Source organism: Salvelinus sp. IW2-2015, linkage group LG37, assembly GCF_002910315.2.
Source record: "Salvelinus sp. IW2-2015 linkage group LG37, ASM291031v2, whole genome shotgun sequence".
Classification (NCBI taxonomy): Eukaryota; Metazoa; Chordata; class Actinopteri; order Salmoniformes; family Salmonidae; genus Salvelinus; species Salvelinus sp. IW2-2015.
This window is the reverse complement of record NC_036876.1, coordinates 14837153-14854498: the sequence shown is the minus strand read 5'-3', so window position 1 is coordinate 14854498 and position 17346 is coordinate 14837153. Positions and strand designations below refer to the sequence as shown.

At 45.1% G+C, this 17346-nt stretch overlaps 1 protein-coding gene across 1 annotated transcript in view; it reads left to right on the top strand.

Annotated features, from left to right (window-relative positions):
• sorcs2 (sortilin-related VPS10 domain containing receptor 2) overlaps positions 1-17346 on the top strand; it is a 375655-nt gene that overhangs the window by 305326 nt on the left and 52983 nt on the right. Inside the window, 5 exon segments of the mRNA XM_070437813.1 lie at positions 3413-3577; positions 6707-6780; positions 8629-8693; positions 13598-13716; positions 16652-16741. Coding sequence (XP_070293914.1) covers positions 3413-3577; positions 6707-6780; positions 8629-8693; positions 13598-13716; positions 16652-16741 — 513 coding nt within the window.

Genomic DNA, 17346 nt, shown 5'->3' with positions numbered 1-17346 from the left:
CTTTCTCATAGTTGTCGTGTACTTTCTCATAGTGCCGTGTACTTTCTCATAGTGTCGTGTACTTTCTCATAGCGCCGTGTACTTTCTCATAGCGCCGTGTACTTTCTCATAGCTAGTCCTGGGGAGAATTAATAATGTCATGTCAATATACTCCTGTTCCCCAGGCGATCCTTACAACAGCCACTATTCTCCAGTTTGTTCACAGCATAACACGGCTCACCACTCACCTATTGCACAGGCCCTGCTCTCACTGAAAATCAACACTGCCAATTTGCATATGTAATTGGGTGGAAGCAATTGGGCTGGAGCTACGTTTATAGAATGGCAACGGAGAATCACTAACCGAAGGATTCTGTGTTTTTCCTCGGCTCAGGCAGATGGGAGACTTGACAGATTCGACTAAAAAACTGCACTCACGTGACTCCAAAGGGATGACTGTTATTGTGGTGCATCGGCATCAGTCTGCAGCCTGGTAGAGATGTTGTGATGTGTGTGTGTGTGTTACTGTGCAACTGGTCGGAGCAGGGACAGTAAGTGTAAGGTTCCTTTGACGAGTCTTCATTTCATTACTGGTTCTAGGAGACAGACAAAGAGTCAGACTGTTCTTGTGTGATGAATTACATCTGTGATACAGGCCGTGTGTTGGTGTGTGTGTGTGTGTGTGTGTGTGTGTGTGTGTGGTGTGTGCGTGTGTGTGTGTGTGTGTGTGTGTGTGTGTGTGTGTGTGTGTGTGTGTGTGTGTGTGTGTGTGTGTGGTGTGAGTGGGTGTGTGTGTGTGTGTGTGTGTGCCACTGTGTGGGGGACTTTTGTTTACCCAGGAAAGTATACCCAAGGCATTAGCATCTCTTAATCCCTCCAAATGGCAGTGTTGTGTCCTCGAGCCACTGAGATCTGTCCCACAACCGTCTATCAAACCATTTCCCGTCCCCTTACACACAACATGTACCTTTATAGATCGATAAAACGTGCCGTACTCGTATATACCTGAGCAGATGCGTTTTTATAAGTGATTATATGACCTAATACACATCGATCCGGGCGGAAGTGACTTTCAATGTTGTTGTTTACTTCTGTAAGTCCACAGGGCAGATTAAGCGTGATCACTGATGGCAACTCAAAGTCGATCAGAAGCTGGTAATAGTGAACGAGGATTGCTTTGTCTCTTTTTCTTACCCACAAGAGAGTGACTGTTGTTTGAGGCCTATGGACACAGAGTACTAACAGTACTGCCATTTCTATGGTATTCCTATTAACATAACTCCGCCAGTGTATCATACACCCACTATGCCGTCTCAAGTGTAGACACAMGAAGTTTTGGGAGCGCTTTTATCTGCGGCACACAATAGGAGCTCTGTACTGAGTGAGCGCGAGTTATGAATTGGAAGAAACCGTTTTGAGCGACGGTTGTGGTGAAAAGCTTCTGAGCCGGAGAGTCTGAACTCTCAGTACAGGAGCACTATTGTAGTTCCTCTGTCCCAGTACTGACTTCTCGAAGTTCGTGGCTTAGTCGCTGTTGTCGTGAGTGAAGTCGGGGAGAAGGACCGAGTTTTTGAGGTTTAACTTCGCTTCCTCTTGTTTGGTTGCTTTTCCAAGAGGTTGGGTGTTCTGTCGGCTTGACAACAGCACCATTCATAGTGTGTCAGCGTCACCGCATCACCAGTAGGTTATGAATGGGATAGAAGGCAGCCAGGGGTAGCCTATACTGTTCTTTGATGCCACTTCCTAATCCAATAATACTAGCTTGGGCGAAGCTATTTCAGGCACTCTGGAAGGCTATTTGGTCACACGGTTGTTTATCTGATCCAAACTGCGGATGTTGTGGCGTTCAGTTTCTACTTTTGCTACTTTTAGTACGCTTTGTTGCTTATCTAAAATGTCAAATCCGTAAGCTGTTGTTATAAAGGGGAGATCAGAGAGGGTCAGAACCCGGCTTTGGTTAAGGTGTGTGACGTCAGAACGGTCCTCTCATAGTGGCCATCGGGTCAAGCTGGGTGAGTTCTGTTTAACCAAGAGGTCTTGGAATAGGTGGACATTTTTGATGGATGCGTCATCCAGGGAAAGCAGGGCAAGGTGGGAACACACACACACACAACAAAYTACGTCTCTTGGCCTTTGAGATTCCTAGATACTTCTCCTCCACTCCATTTTTTTCTGCTGTCTATCCCCTCCATCTCTCCGTCCTTCCTCAGTTCCTTCCATCTCTGTGAACGAAAGAGAAGTGTCTCTCCTCTCCGTGGGCAGTGTGGCAGCTGTCTGCAGGCGGAACACACAGCCAAGCGAGGAGTTGCTAATTGACCGTGGCGATCCACAGAAGGCTGCTTAGACCCGGCTCGCTCAACCCTTACACGCGTGCATGCGCACCCCCACACAGCACACAAACACACAGCCCAGATTGGGGAGCCAGTGCGATGCAGAACGGAGCGCCCTAAGGAATGTCATTATAATTTTGGGGGTATTTTACCCCCTTTTTCTCACGAAATGTCATGATATCCAATAGCAATCTTGTCTCATCGCTGCAACTCCCCAACGGGCTCGGGAAAGGCGAAGGTTGAGTCATGCATCCTCCGAAACATGACCCGCCAAACCGTGCTTCTTAACACCCGCCCGCTTAACCCAGAAGCCAGCTGCACCAATGTGTTGGAGGAAACACTGTTCAACCGACAACCGAAGTCAGCCTACAGGCGCCCGGCCGACCACAAGAGCACTATGAGCCAAGTAAAGCCCACCCGGCCAAACCTTCCCCTAACCCGGAAGACGCTGGGCCAATTGTGACACAGCCTGGGATCAAACCCAGGTCTGTAGTGATGCCTCAAGCCTTAGACTGCTGCACCACTCGGGAGGCACTAAGTAATGCTTAATTGCAGGCATGAGGGGCATAGCAATAGTGAGAGGAAGAGAGAGGAAGTAGGCTAGCTTGTGCAATTAAATGGCCCAAATTCAGTGTATATGCTAAATGTAGATTTTGAACATTTTTCCCATCTTGCCCCGCATTGGACTGTTCCCCCATGTCTGATTATTGCAGATGACAGAATCTTGAGCGATCTGATTGGATAAAACGTTTGTGGTTTACCTCTGTGTGTCCAACACTTAATGATGATTGGTGAGACGGTAAGCTCGGAGTTCCCCCATTTAATGTGTCCCTGTTATGAGCTATAAAAGGGAATATTAGATCATCAATATGGTGTCGCCACGGAGTAAGCCTTGAGAATGGCCCTGGTTGGAAACATGGCGTGCGTGGGTGCATGCGTCTCTCRACACGTACCACACGTACCATAAAACTGCTGGCAGGGCTTCCGTCGCATTTCAACCCCATAAACCCAATTCAAACATTACCACTCTAACATTACCCTATACAGTATAACCTTATCCTTGTCTCCCTTCTAACCTCAGACCTCTGACCCCTCTCTGTCAGGTGATCCTGGTGAGCTCGTCCATTAACGAGCGTGACCAGATGCTGTTCATTAGTACAGACGAGGGCTCCTCGTTCCAGCGACAGCCCCTCTCCTTCACCGCGGAGACCCTCCTCTTCCACCCCAAGGAGGAGGACAAGGTGCTGGCTTACTGCAAGGAGGGAAAGGTGGGTCAARGTCATAATCAGAGATAATTGTGCTTATTTGGGGATATCTATTTCATGTTCATAGCATTTCTATCAGTTCACAATGAACAGAAATATATGTTGTAAATATGCTAAAATACCAAAAATCGCTTTGAGCAGGGAACTTGTTTTGGACAGATATACTTTACCTTTACGGTGCTACTTAACTCACAGCTAGGATAGCCTTGCCCTAGCAAACGTAGTGTGTGGTGTTGTGTGGCGTAGGTAGCCTAGCGGAAAGAGCATTGGGCCAGTAACTGAAAGGATGCTAGTTCGAATCCCCGAGCCGACAAAGTGAAAAAACTGCCAATGTCCCCTTGAGCAAGGCACTTAACCCTATTTGCTCCAGGGTCGCTGTTGTTAATGGCTTGCCGGGACCTTAGTCTCCAAGGGTGTCTCAGGGGCAGTTGGGGTATGCAAAATACACATTTCCATTTCACCCATGCTGTATAAAAATGTGTGAAACATGACAACAATCTACTTCATGCTGTTTTATTCAGCATGGTTGTAATGACATAGCCTACAGTGTAGCGAATACTGAGTAGAAGTGTGTTGATTTGACCAACCATATGTACAGTCAAAAAAATGCCCTTAGACACAGATCTCTGTAGGGATCAGCTTACCTTCCCCAGATKCCAACRATTTTTAAATCCAGAACCATTAGGGTAGTAAAACACAATACTGACCGTAGATCAGTGTCGAGGGACAGTTCTGCATCACGTTCTGCATCTACGATCTCTTCTCAGATAACTCACAGTCACAGTAGCAACAGCATATGGAGGGASCTCCACTTTAATCATTTACAGTTAATTAAACAGGAAATTCAATTAGGTTTTAATCTGTTCCATATGGCCAGGCTACAGATGGAGAGTAAAAAGTCATTTAACAGTACAAAAAATCATTTAGCGGAAGAAAGAGATGGGAGGCCTATGGTGGCCCCCCTCTCCTCCAACCGCCTGTTAGAATTCATATGTTTGTATGGAAAAGATGATTGGTGAGATAGTGCCTCTTGCGATTGGTTATTCTTTGGAGATGTTGCTGTGGTCAGGTTAGATTTACCTTGGTTCAGCCAATCCGGTTTTATTACGTGTGATCTTATCGATTAAATTGGCCTTTCTGGATTTCAGTGAGAGATTCAGGGTTTGTTAAGGTTTGTTGTCTTCTGCTAAAGTGTGTATGCACTTACAATACCCTATGTGCGTGTCAGTGGAGGCTGKTGAGGGGAGAACGGATCATAATATTGGCTGGAACGGAGGCAATGGAATGGTATCAAACCATGTGTTTGATGTATTTGATGCCATTCCATCTTTTCCACTCCAGCCAGTAGTGTGTGTGTGTGTGTGTGTGTGTGTGTGTGTGTGTGTGTGTGTGTGTGTGTGTGTGTGTGTGTGGCAGTAAGGGAATGTGTACAGGCTTCGGTGAAACCTTTTTTGTGCTGTTTATGTCTGCTGGGATACCTGGTGAGAAAATCAATACATATTCATTATTAAGCCGATCAATGGTACACATGCACACCACAACCAAAACTCACACACTGACGCACACACACACACACACACACACACACACACACACGAATAACCAACTAAGATTAATAGAGGTTAGCCTGAGGTAGGTGAAACCGTGAAATTCTCTTGCTTGACTAAACTGGACCGGATGTTCTTCAACACAATGACTACACACTGAGGAGTTCTTCAACACAATTGACTACACACTGAGGATTGTTCTTCAACACAATTGACTACACACTGAGGATGTTCTTCAACCACAATTGACTACACACTGAGGGATTCTTCAACACAATTGACTACACACTGAGGGATGTTTTCAACACAATTATTACACACTGAGGGATGTTCTTCAACACAATTGACTACACACTGAGGGATGTTCTTCAACACAATTGATACACACTGAGGGATGTTCTTTCAACACAATTGACTACACACTGAGGGTTTCTTCAACACAATTGACTACACACTGAGGGATGTTCTTCAACACAATTGTAGACACACTGAGGGATGTTCTTCAAACACAATTTACTACACACTGAGGATGTTCTTCAACACAATTGACTACACACTGAGGATGTTCTTCAACACAATTGACTACACACTGAGGGATGTTCTTCAACACAATTGACTACACACTGAGGGATGTTCTCAACACAATTGATCACACTGAGGATGTTCTTCAACACAATTGACTACACACTGAGGGATGTTCTTCAAACAATTGACTACACACTGAGGGATGTTCTTCAAACACAATTGACTACACACTGAGGGATGTTCTTCAACACAATTGACTACACACTGAGGATGTTCTTCTCAACCAATTGTACACACTGAGGGATGTTCTTCAACACAATTGACTACACACTGAGGGATTTCTCAACACAATTGACTACACACTGAGGGATGTTCTTCAACACAATTGACTACACACTGAGGATGTTCTTCAACACAATTGACTACACACGAGGGATGTTCTTCAAACAATTGACTACAACACTGAGGATGTTCTTCAACACAATTTACTACACACTGAGGGATGTTCTTCAACACAATTGACTTACACACTGAGGATTCTTCAACACAATTTATACACACTGAGGGATGTTCTTCAACACAATTGACTACACACTGAGGATGTTCTTCAACACAATTGACTACACACTGAGGGATGTTCTCAACACAATTGACTACACACACTGAGGATGTTCTTCAACACAATTGACTACACACTGAGGGATGTTCTTCAACACATGACTACACACTGAGGGATGTTCTTCAACACAATTGACTACACACTGAGGGATGTTCTTCAGCACAATTGACTACACACTGAGGGATGTTCTTCAACACAATTGACTACACACTGAGGGATGTTCTTCAACACAATTGACTACACACTGAGGGATGTTCTGACACCATAAAATCACCAATACTGACATGAAAAGCTATGACTGACAATCATCCATTTCACCTCTTTATACTGATTTGTCGGGCATTTACGGTTTTCTTTTCACATCAATTTATGACATAAGCCACGACTTTGTAGTAAAGAACCTTGGTGTAAAATCATTGTTTGATTGTTTTCTATTCAAAGCTCTATGTGTCCACGGATTTGGGCCGGAAGTGGACTCTAATGCAGGAACGAGTGACCAAGGACAGGATATATTGGTCAGTGATTTTCTATTCCTGTTACAGTATGTCTCCCCCTTGCTTTACAGTACTGTAACTCTGGCCTTTACTCACAAAATGTAGCMTACACCCTCACTCACAAAATGTAGCTGTGATCAACTCACGGGTTAGAGAGAGTTTTTCACTTTGAGGTTTATCTCCTCACTCCTTCTGTATCCTCCCTCTCTCTCTCTCTCTATCCCTCCCTCGCTCCTGTTCTGAGTGTACCCAGAAGGTCATAGAGACAGTTCCTGCCTGCTTGCTGCTCTCGCCTCTCAGAAATGATATTTGTTCCCGTTGGTTCCAGATCAGTGGTTGTAAAGCCAGTAGTGTTGAGACCTGGACAGGCCTGAGTTATCAGCTGGTTCCAGATCAGTGGTTGTAAAGCCATTAGTGTTCAGACCTGGACATTTGTCCATCCCTAACACCAAATCATCCCCAGCACATCTTACTGTATGAGGATAGATAGGGTAGTTCTCAAGTCTGTTTTGCTTCAAGCAGATGTTGTGGCTAATGTCTGATCTAGGATCAGATTACCCAACACAAATCGGACCTTAGCCCACTATCAGTTGAGATGTAAAACTGATCCCAGATCTGGGTATAGAGGCAATTTCCTTACACTTTACAATGCATTGCATTTCACATATGGATACCATTACAAAGGCATTATTAAACCTTTTTTATGATGTATGTATTGGCACTAGCTGTAGGAAATGAGAGATCAAAAGATTACGTACCATATACGTAATCCAAGCACCACATTTGTATCCCTAACCACTGACTACTAATAAAATATCACCACATATACTTTGCTTTGGCCAGTGACTCCCCAAACAGTATAATAGCGAGTATGTAATGAGACGTAAAATACTAACAGAGACACAGAAGTGATATGCCTCGGGAGTTTTTCCTAGTCAAGTCATATGGTCAAGCAAAACATTTCTCTCTTACTAGAACACATTAAGACCAGGAGTTTTTTTCTGACCACATGACCTGACCAAGAAAAACTCTTGGCCCTGAAAAATCCCCTCAAAGCATCCATGCTTTCCGAATTGCAAGAATTAGCTAATTGTTGGGGCTGGAATAGCTTTATCCTCACTGCGTGGCCTACTGCTCCTAAAAGAGCGGAAGAGAAGAGTGGTCTGGGATCCTTATAAATCAGGAACACTTTAAAGAGCTAGTCAGCTTCTATCTGGCAGGGTGGTCCGTCCGACAAGATGGACGCCAGACACTAGTGCTTTGTACCACTCTGTTTCTCTAAGACATTCAGAGTTGGGTTTAGAGGTATTTCAACTATTTATCTTGTGTAAAGCATTGCTGGCTAGTGGCTATCCCATGACATAGAACAGATGTGAATTGGTTATGGGTGGTGAAATGGTGGCTCGTATGCTGCTCGAGGCCAAGAGCAGACAGGAAACACTACTCAGAGAATGACACAGTGTGTGAGTAGAATACGGACGTGAGGAAAAAGTGAAATAGAATGCGACCTTTTTCAGAAGGAGTTTTGTTCACTCTATTTCTCCCTTCCTCCTTTCCTCTTTCCCTACCCCCTTCATTCTCTCCCTCTTCCCCAGCTTGCTAATTGCCCATAAAGCCTCTTTATAGGGAGCGTAATGGAGGTTTTATATCTCACCTATATCTTTATAGAGCTGGGGAGATTTCACAGACTTCCCTGCCGACTTCTAATCAGATTCACTTTACTGGAGGACAGAAAGAAAGTGACGAAATGAAGAGGGAGGGAGCAGAGAGAGAGAGGGAGAGAGAGGAAGCAAAGGAGGTTAAGTGCACGACAAGTTTGGTTATGTTTTTCCCAAATGCCAACTTTAATACTAACCTCCTCTGTTTCAGGTCTGTGGCTGGCGTAGATGTGGACCCTGACTTGGTGCATATGGAGATGCAGGACACAAGTGGAGGTATGATGCTCTTCTTTCAGTGTGCATGCATGCATGTATGGATTCTGTGAGCTACATCTTTGCCCTCTTTCTCACCCACGAAATGAGATTCTACTAGAATCCCCTAAACACACATTGCTACCCTCAACTACCCGTCTCTCACGCTATTCCTCTCCCTTGAAGGCAAGTCTGTCTGTTCAACGTTCAACTCGTCATTCAACTCCCACAGGCACCAGGATTATCATATCATTATAGGATATTATCATTATATTATATTACCATGGATTATCATATCATCAGCCAGCCAGGTTAGCTCTGCATGACCCACCAAGGGGAATAGGTGTGTGTAGTGTGGGGGGTTGGATGTCATTGTGTGGGTGTGGGTGTGTGTGGTGGTGTGTGTGCTTGTGTGTTGTGTGTGTGTGTGTGTGGTGTGGTGTGTGTGTGTGTGTGTGTGTGGTGTGTGTGTGTGTGGTGTGTGTGTGTGTGTGTGTGTGTGTGGTGTGTGTGTGTGTGTGTGTGTGTGTGTGTGCGCATCGCACGGTGTGAATGCTTGTGTTTGTGCCCGTGTGTACACATTTGTGTGTGTCTGCATGCCTATGTCAGAATGTACAGTACCAGTCAAAATTTGGGACATAGGTACATTCTTTCTTTTTACTATTTTCTACYTTGTATAATAATAGTGAAGACATMAAAACTATGAAATAACACATATGGAATCATGTAGTAACCAAAAAAGTGTCAAATGAATKAAGATATGTTTTATATTTGAGATTCTTCAATGTAGCCACGCTTTGGCTTGATGACAGCTTTGCACACTCATGGCATTCTRTCAACCAGCTTCACCTGGAATGCTTTTCCAACAGWCTTGATGGAGTTCCCACATATGCTGAGCACTTGTTGGCTGCTTTTCCTTCACTCTGGGTCCAACTCCTGACAACTACCTACTGATCCTCGACTTCGGTGATGTCATCTATAAAATAGCCTCCAACACTCTACTCAACAAACTGGATGCAGTCTATCACAGTGCCATCAGTTTTGTCACCAAAGCCCCATACACTACCCACCACTGCGACCTGCACACTCTCGTTGGTTGGCCCTCGCTTCYTACTCGTCGCCAAACCCACTGGCTACAGGTTATCTACAAGTCTCTGCTAGGTAAAGCCCCGCCTTATCTCAGCTCACTGGTGACCATAGCAGCACCCACTCGTAGCACACGCTCCAGCAGATATATCTCACTGGTCACCCCCAAAGCCAATTCCTCCTTTGGCCACCTTTCCTTCCAGTTCTCTGCTGCCAATGACTGGAACGAACTGCAAAAATCACTGAAGCTGGAGACTCATCTCCCTCACTAGCTTCAAGCACCAGCTGTCAGAGCAGCTCACAGATCACTGCACCTGTACATAGCCCATCTGTAAACAGCCTATCTATCTACCTCATCCCCATACTGTATTTATTTATTTATCTTGCTCCTTTGCACCCCAGTATCTCTAGTTGCACATTCATCTTCTGCTATAATAATTGCTATATTGTAATTACTTCGCCACCATGGACTATTTAATGCCTTAACTCCCTTATCTTACCTCATTTGCACTCACTGTATATAGACTTTTTGTTTTCTTTTTTCTACTGTATTATTGACTGTATGTTTATTTCTTCCATGTGTAACTCTGTGTTGTTGTATGTGTCGAATTGCTATGCTTTATCTTGGCCAGGTCGCAGTTGCAAATGAGAACTTGTTCTCAACTAGCCTACCTGGTTAAATAAAGGTTAAATAAATGTAAAAAATTAACTCATCCCATGATTGTGGAGGCCAGGTCATCTGATGCATCACTCTCCTTCTTGGTCAAATAACCCTTACAAAGCCTGGAGGTGTGTTGAGTCATTGTCCTGTTGAAAACAAATGATAGTCCCACTAAGCACAAACCAGATGGGATGGTGTATCGCTGCAGAATGCTGTGCTAGCCATGTTGGTTAAGTGTGCCTTGAATTCTAAATAAATCACAGACAGTGTCACCAGCAAAGCACCCCCACACCATCACACCTCCTCCTCCATGCTTCACGTGGGAACCACACATGTGGAGATCATCCGTTCACCTACTCTGCATCTCACAAAGACACGGTGGTTGGAACCAAAAATCTCAAATTTGGACTCATCAGACCAAAGGACAGATTTCCACCGGTCTAATGTCCATTGCTCGTGTTTCTTGGCCCTAGCAAGTCTCTTCTTCTTATTGGTGTCCTATAGTAATGGTTTATTTGCAGCAATTTGACCATGAAGGTCTGATTCACGCAGTCTCCTCTGAACAGTTGATGTTGAGATGTGTCTGTTACTTGAACTCTGTGAAGCATTTATTTGGGCTGCAATCTGAGGTGCAGTTAACTCRAYTGAWRTTATCCWCTGCAGCAGAGGTAACTCTGGGTCTTCKTTTCCTGTGGCGGTCCTCATGAGAGCCWGTTTCATCATAGCGCTTGATGGTTTTTGCGACTGCCCTTGAAGAAACTTTCAAAGTTCTTGAAATGTTCCGGATTGACTGACCTTCATGTCATAAAGTAATGATGGACTGTCGTTTAAGCTGTTGTTGCCATAATATGGACTTGGTCTTTTACCAAATAGAGKTATCTTCTGTATAKCACCKCTACCTCGTCACAACACAACTGATTGGCTCAAACGCATTAAGAAGGAAAGATATTCCACAAATGAACTTTTAACAAGGCACACTTGTTATTTYAAATGCATTCCAGGTGACTACCTCATGAAGCTGGTMGTGAAAATGCCAAGAGTGTGCAAACCTGTCACCAAGGCAAAGGGTGGCTACTTTGAAGAATCTAATATAAAAAATACATGTTGATTTGTTTAACACTTTTTTGGTTACTACGTGATTCCATATGTGTTATTTCATAGTTTTGATGTCTTCACTATTATTCAACAATGTAGAAAATGTAAAAAATGAAGAAAAACCCTTGAATGAGTAGGTGTGTTCAAACTTTTGACTGSTACTGTACGTGTGTATGCGTTAGAARGTGTCCGGTGCACTTTCACAACCCACAATCCCACAGTGTAGACCAGGAGAAGTATAGAGTCTGAGACTCGAAGGCGCAAAAAGGAGGAGAGGAAGGACAAATGAAGGAGAGGACATGTTAATAATACCTTGTTTACTTAACACAGTTTTCCTGATGGAAATTAAGTCACCAAAGTGTCATACGTAAAATATTGTCATCATCCACCCCCAGAAAGTGAGAAACAACTCCCAAATCCCATATGTGTGTCTATACTTTCTGATTGGGTACCGGACATGCAGCTTAGAGTGTGAAACCTGTCATCCTGAACAAGCCCGGCCGTGTTTTTTCAGAGAACCAGAGAGTCTGTCTGTCTGGGCCAGCTGCCCAGGCAGGAGAGCTCTTTCCTGGGCTAGGCAGGGCCACATGGTTCCCATCTCCCCCACCTTCCCCCGCCTCTCTATCGTATGGCAGCTCATACATCCAGACGGATGGGTTAGAGGGGCCCATGTGACCAGGCATGCCAGGCCAAGCTGTTCCCCATGCGCCACCCTGTCACCCTGGGTCCTGTCAAGGTTAAACGATGGCAGGTAGCAGGGGGGATGGAGGGTGGCCTGGTCACATAGTGGAGCTGAACCCCAGGGAGAGGCCTAGTTCTAACACAAATCCAGGGACTTGCATAGGGTCTGTGCCCAGGGATGGTGGGTGATGAGGGGGGTAGATGGGTGGAGGGTGTGCAGGTGATGGGTTGATGGATGAAGCAGGCTCGCTGGGAGACTGGCTGGGTCTGTGTGTGTCATTAGGGAGATTGATGTGGGGAGCGTTGCGTTGCTAATGGGAACACATGGACATCCTTTTGTCTCGTCACACACCCAGATACATACAGCAGCACACTGAACAAGTGCACATAGACTCACATAGGCCCGTTGAAATAAAACTCGACGTAACCTCCTCTGCTCTCGCTATCACGTAATCTTTCACACCGCCTTTGAAACTATACACACGATTCATGTTGGAAACCGTGGTGGTCTTGGATGTTTTGAAGAGACGCCAAAATACGTCTGCTCTTTTCCTGCGTTCTTCCCTTGAGTCTTTTCTTTCCTGAAGTTTTACTATCCAACTGCTACGTTGTTTCATGATACGTGGTTTTCAGTTGTTTAGCGTTACTTCCTTATTATTTCCTCCTCCGTCGGTCAGGCAGCGAGAGTGTAGCAGATCCGTGAGCGGTATGAATAAGTGTACGTGTCACAAGCTGGAATTGAATGCTTAACCAATCTAATTGCCTTTTAATGAGTTCTCCCCGTATGCTGTTCTGATTAAACGTCTGAGCATTTCGGTACGTTTTCGGCCGGCCAGACGAGAAAAGTTAAGCAATAACAAACAACAAAAGAAAGAAAGAGAGAGAACTTGAAAACGTAGAACTTAAGACCCCCCCCCCCCCTAAGATAAAAGTTTGATTTTGTGATGTTTTGGACTGTTTGCATTTTCTTCCAACGCTTGTCACTTCCATCTGGCTTGTGAGGCGGAAAGCTGATGGATTCTCGTCAGTCTTGCCACTACTGACTGTTGTTGCTGATGCAGTTGCTGCTGTGTGAAATTCAATACGGTTTAGCGTAGCGACAGAAGCTAACCCAACCCTCTCTGCCTTTCTGTCGGAGGCCGGGCCTAATCCCCCTGCCATTTTGACTGGAGAAGAGTAAGGCGCCTCGTGAAGATCTGCCGTATCTAATACAGCTCAGCACTCAAAACACTCCCTGTCTACCTGATAACTTTCAATATATCTGTCTCTCCTTTTCTTACAGTCTGACTGGTCTCTCTCACTGTCCCTCGCTCTCGCACGCATACACGCACGTACGCACACGTGAACACTAAGTCTGACCACACTAAAACTTTATCAGCACTTTTTCTTATTTTTCTCTCCCCAGGGTACCTGTACGTAACCTGCCTGATCCAGAACTGCTCAGACAAGATGGTGACGGCTCAGTTCCTGGGGAAGATCGACCACAACTCTCTCTCAGTCCAAGACGACTACATCTTTGTCAAGGTYAAGAGACATTTACAAAACCCTTTGTCGTTGTGATATGTCTTCATAATTGTTTGGTTATAATGTGCCACAATGGTGTCCCTTTGTATATCTACTCTCTTTGGCATTCAGATAGGAAGGAACAGTTGCTTGTTAGGACATTGTACATCATATGATGGAGATCCCATAGTACGGTAGCTACAGCCACCAGCTTATTCTGTGATGAGAGGGAGGGAGGGAGGGAGGGAGCACATTTACAAATAAGGTTTAAAGAAATGTTACTCAATCTGAGTATTGTGTGTGAAAGAAAAGGAGAGAGGGAGAGAGAGACAGACAGAGGGAGAGGGAGAGATCGAGACAGGGAGGGAGGGAAGGAGCATTTAAAAAATCTCATTACGTGTGGAGGCCCGTGCAGGGTCAGTAGCAACAAAAGATTGGACCATTATCCCCAGGGATTATCCCTGGAGCATTACTAACTACTACTACTAGGCTGCTGGGAGGGATGTGGGTTAGGGGGACAGTCATTCCTCAAAACACACACACACACACACACACACACACACACACACACACACACACCCCACACACCACACACACACACACACACACACACACACACACCACACACAAATGTACACACACACACACTCAGACAGACAGACACAACACACACACACACTGAGACACATACTTAAAGAGACACACTGAAACACACAGAAAACAGAGACACACACTAGTGTGTGTGCCCAAAGAGCTCTGTTTTCATGTCATCCAACAAATGTAAAAGCCTGCAGTTTGCTAAATGCCATTTGCTCTTGGATTGGAACCTGCGCTATGGTCAGATAACATGAAAAGACAGCTCTTTGGCCACGCACACCGGTATTGGCTTTGTCGCCGAAATAAGGATGCATAAGCAGAAAATAACCCCGTACCTACCGGGGCCCTTGTAAAGGTCAACGGCATCAGGAACTTGACCCAGTACCAGGACATTTTAGCCAAAAAACCTCTGCTAGGAAGCTGAAACTTGGCCGCAAAGTGGATCTTCCAGCATGACAATAACCTACAAGCACACATCAAAATCCACAAGGAAATGGTTAATTAAGCACAAAATCAAAGTTTCGCAATGGCCATCTCAGTCTCCGGACTTGAACCCCTCATTGGATATGTGGTTTGAATAGAAAAGGGCAGTCCAGCGCAGGTGAAGGATATTAAGGATCTGGAAAGACTCTGTATGGAGGAATGGTCGAAGATCCCTCCCAATGTGGTCTCCAAACTCATTAAAAAAAATTTTTAAAGGCTCAGTGCTGTTATCCTTGCAAGTTGAGGTATTGAAATGTATTGAAATAGGGGGCCAATCATTTTGACCCTTGTCTTTTTGAGAGAAAAAAAAGCTTACTTGTTAAACCAAATCTCTTTCTCCGAGCAATTGTATTCGTATTAAATAATACAATTTTCTAAATGTTTGGAGAATACAATATAGCTGAGTATTTGTATTGTTTATTTTATACAGTCTGTTTTGTTCATCTTCATTACATTTTAGTCATTTAMCAGACGCTCTTATCCAGAGCGACTTACAGGAGCAATTTGGGTTAAGTGCCTTGCCCAAGGGTACCAATCATTTTGGACCTGACTATATACTGTACACATGCAAATAAGCACACGCAGACACTGTTCAAATGCCCAGAAGCACACACACTGAGACACACACGTGTAGTAACCAGCTTAGAAGCGCCCACACATACACTAGTGAAATGACAGATGCTCATGCCAGTGGTATGCTTGTGCCCGTGGGGTGGGTGGGTATCAGATACTGAGCTGTACGGAAATGCAGACTCAGACAAACAGTGAGAGAGAGAGCGCCAGTGTTAACATTGGCACATACACCTACTAGCTTAACATCCACAGAAAAACATTCCAGCTTAACTTCCACATCGCCGGCCTGAATAAGCTGGTCTTCAGCTTAGCTCGGCAGATATTGTTCGAAGTTTGGTCATCTTGCATCTACTTTCCACCAGTGAGATCAGGGCCCCGTATTCACAAAGCGCCTCAAGGTAAGAGTGCTGTTCTAGGATCTGGCCACCCCTGTCTGATTCATTATTATCTAAAAGGAAAAACTGATCCTAAATCACTACTTCCGACTTACCACAAACAGCCAAGCAGACGGTATTGAGCTGACACCACTGATCTCTCACAGTGCTAACAAACGTTCACATTTCCCCCATACTGTAAAATATGATGTCGATGGGCTTTTTTAACCGGGTCAGCACTCATCTTCTCTGATTGGATGATTCCACCTCAGCATGAGACAGCACAACTTCATCATTACCCAGAAGCCTGCTGGGATTTGCATACTCTCTGTCTCTCGTACTCGCTCGCTCCTTCTCTCTCTCTCTCTCTCCTCTCTCTCTCTCCTTTCTCTCTCTCTTCTCTCTCTCTTCTCTCTCTCTTTCTTCTCTCTCTCTCTCTCTCGTTCTCTCTCTTCTCTCTCTCTCTCTCCTCCTTCCTCTTCTCTCTTCTCCTCTCTCTCTCTCTTCATCTCTCTCTCGCTCTCTCTCTCTCTCTCTGTCCTCTCTATCTCTCTCTCCCTCTTCTCTCGTCTCTTCTCCTCTCTCTCATCTCTCTCTCTCCCTGCTCCCTCTCTCTCATCTCTCTCCCTCTCTCTCTCTCTCCTCTCCCTCTCTGCTGAGGTATTATTCTGCTGAGCTCATCTCTCTCTCAGGGGATACAGATGGTGCACCTCCCGTTCACCTGTGGCGGTTCGGTTACTGGTGTGCACCTTTCCTCTCACCTTGTTTCTATTTCTTTCTCTCCATCTGTCGCTCTCTGCTTCTCTCTGTCTCCTATTGTCTCTTTCACAGGTGAGCTGTAGTCATAAGGATCGTGGTGCGAGAGACATGGAGATAGTCATTGACAGGGTGTGTGTGTGTTTCTCTCTCCCTCTCTGCCTGTTACCTAGGTGACCACGGGAAACCGCACCAAGCACTACGTGTCATACCGACGGAATGAGTTTGTCCAGATGAGGTTCCCGAAATACGCCCTACCAAAGGTACAGTACATGAAATGGAACTGACCCCAACCGTACACAATAGAAATGACATACTGTTCCCTTCATGGCAAGGTACAGTACCTTGAAATGGAACWGACCCCAACCMTYCACAATACAAGTGAAATATTSCCAATACGGTGCAATACAGACCGAGGGGCATACTGCTTCTTCAAAGCAGAGAGGAACCTCTGCTGTCAGTGTCTGTGGCTCAGTAGACGGTGTTAGTGTGGCACTGGCTGAGTGTTATTGAACAGCATCGATTGGAGGGCAGACTCTTCTGCTTTCTAGCTCGCTAGAGAGAAAAAGCAACGGTCAACGTCATTTACACTCACACTCATGCACACAAGATACAAGATACCACACACGCTCCAGGGACACACACACGCGCACACACAACACACACAACACAACACAACACGCAGACACACACACTAGGGATAGAGTGTGTCGATGGAATTACTTAGATTCTACCTACATACCACTTTGAGGGTCTTGTGTTTGATTGCTCAGGCCCTTTGCGCTCTTTAAGGAAGGGGGAAGTGATTGAGTTACACACACACACACACACACACACACACACACACACACACACACACACACACACA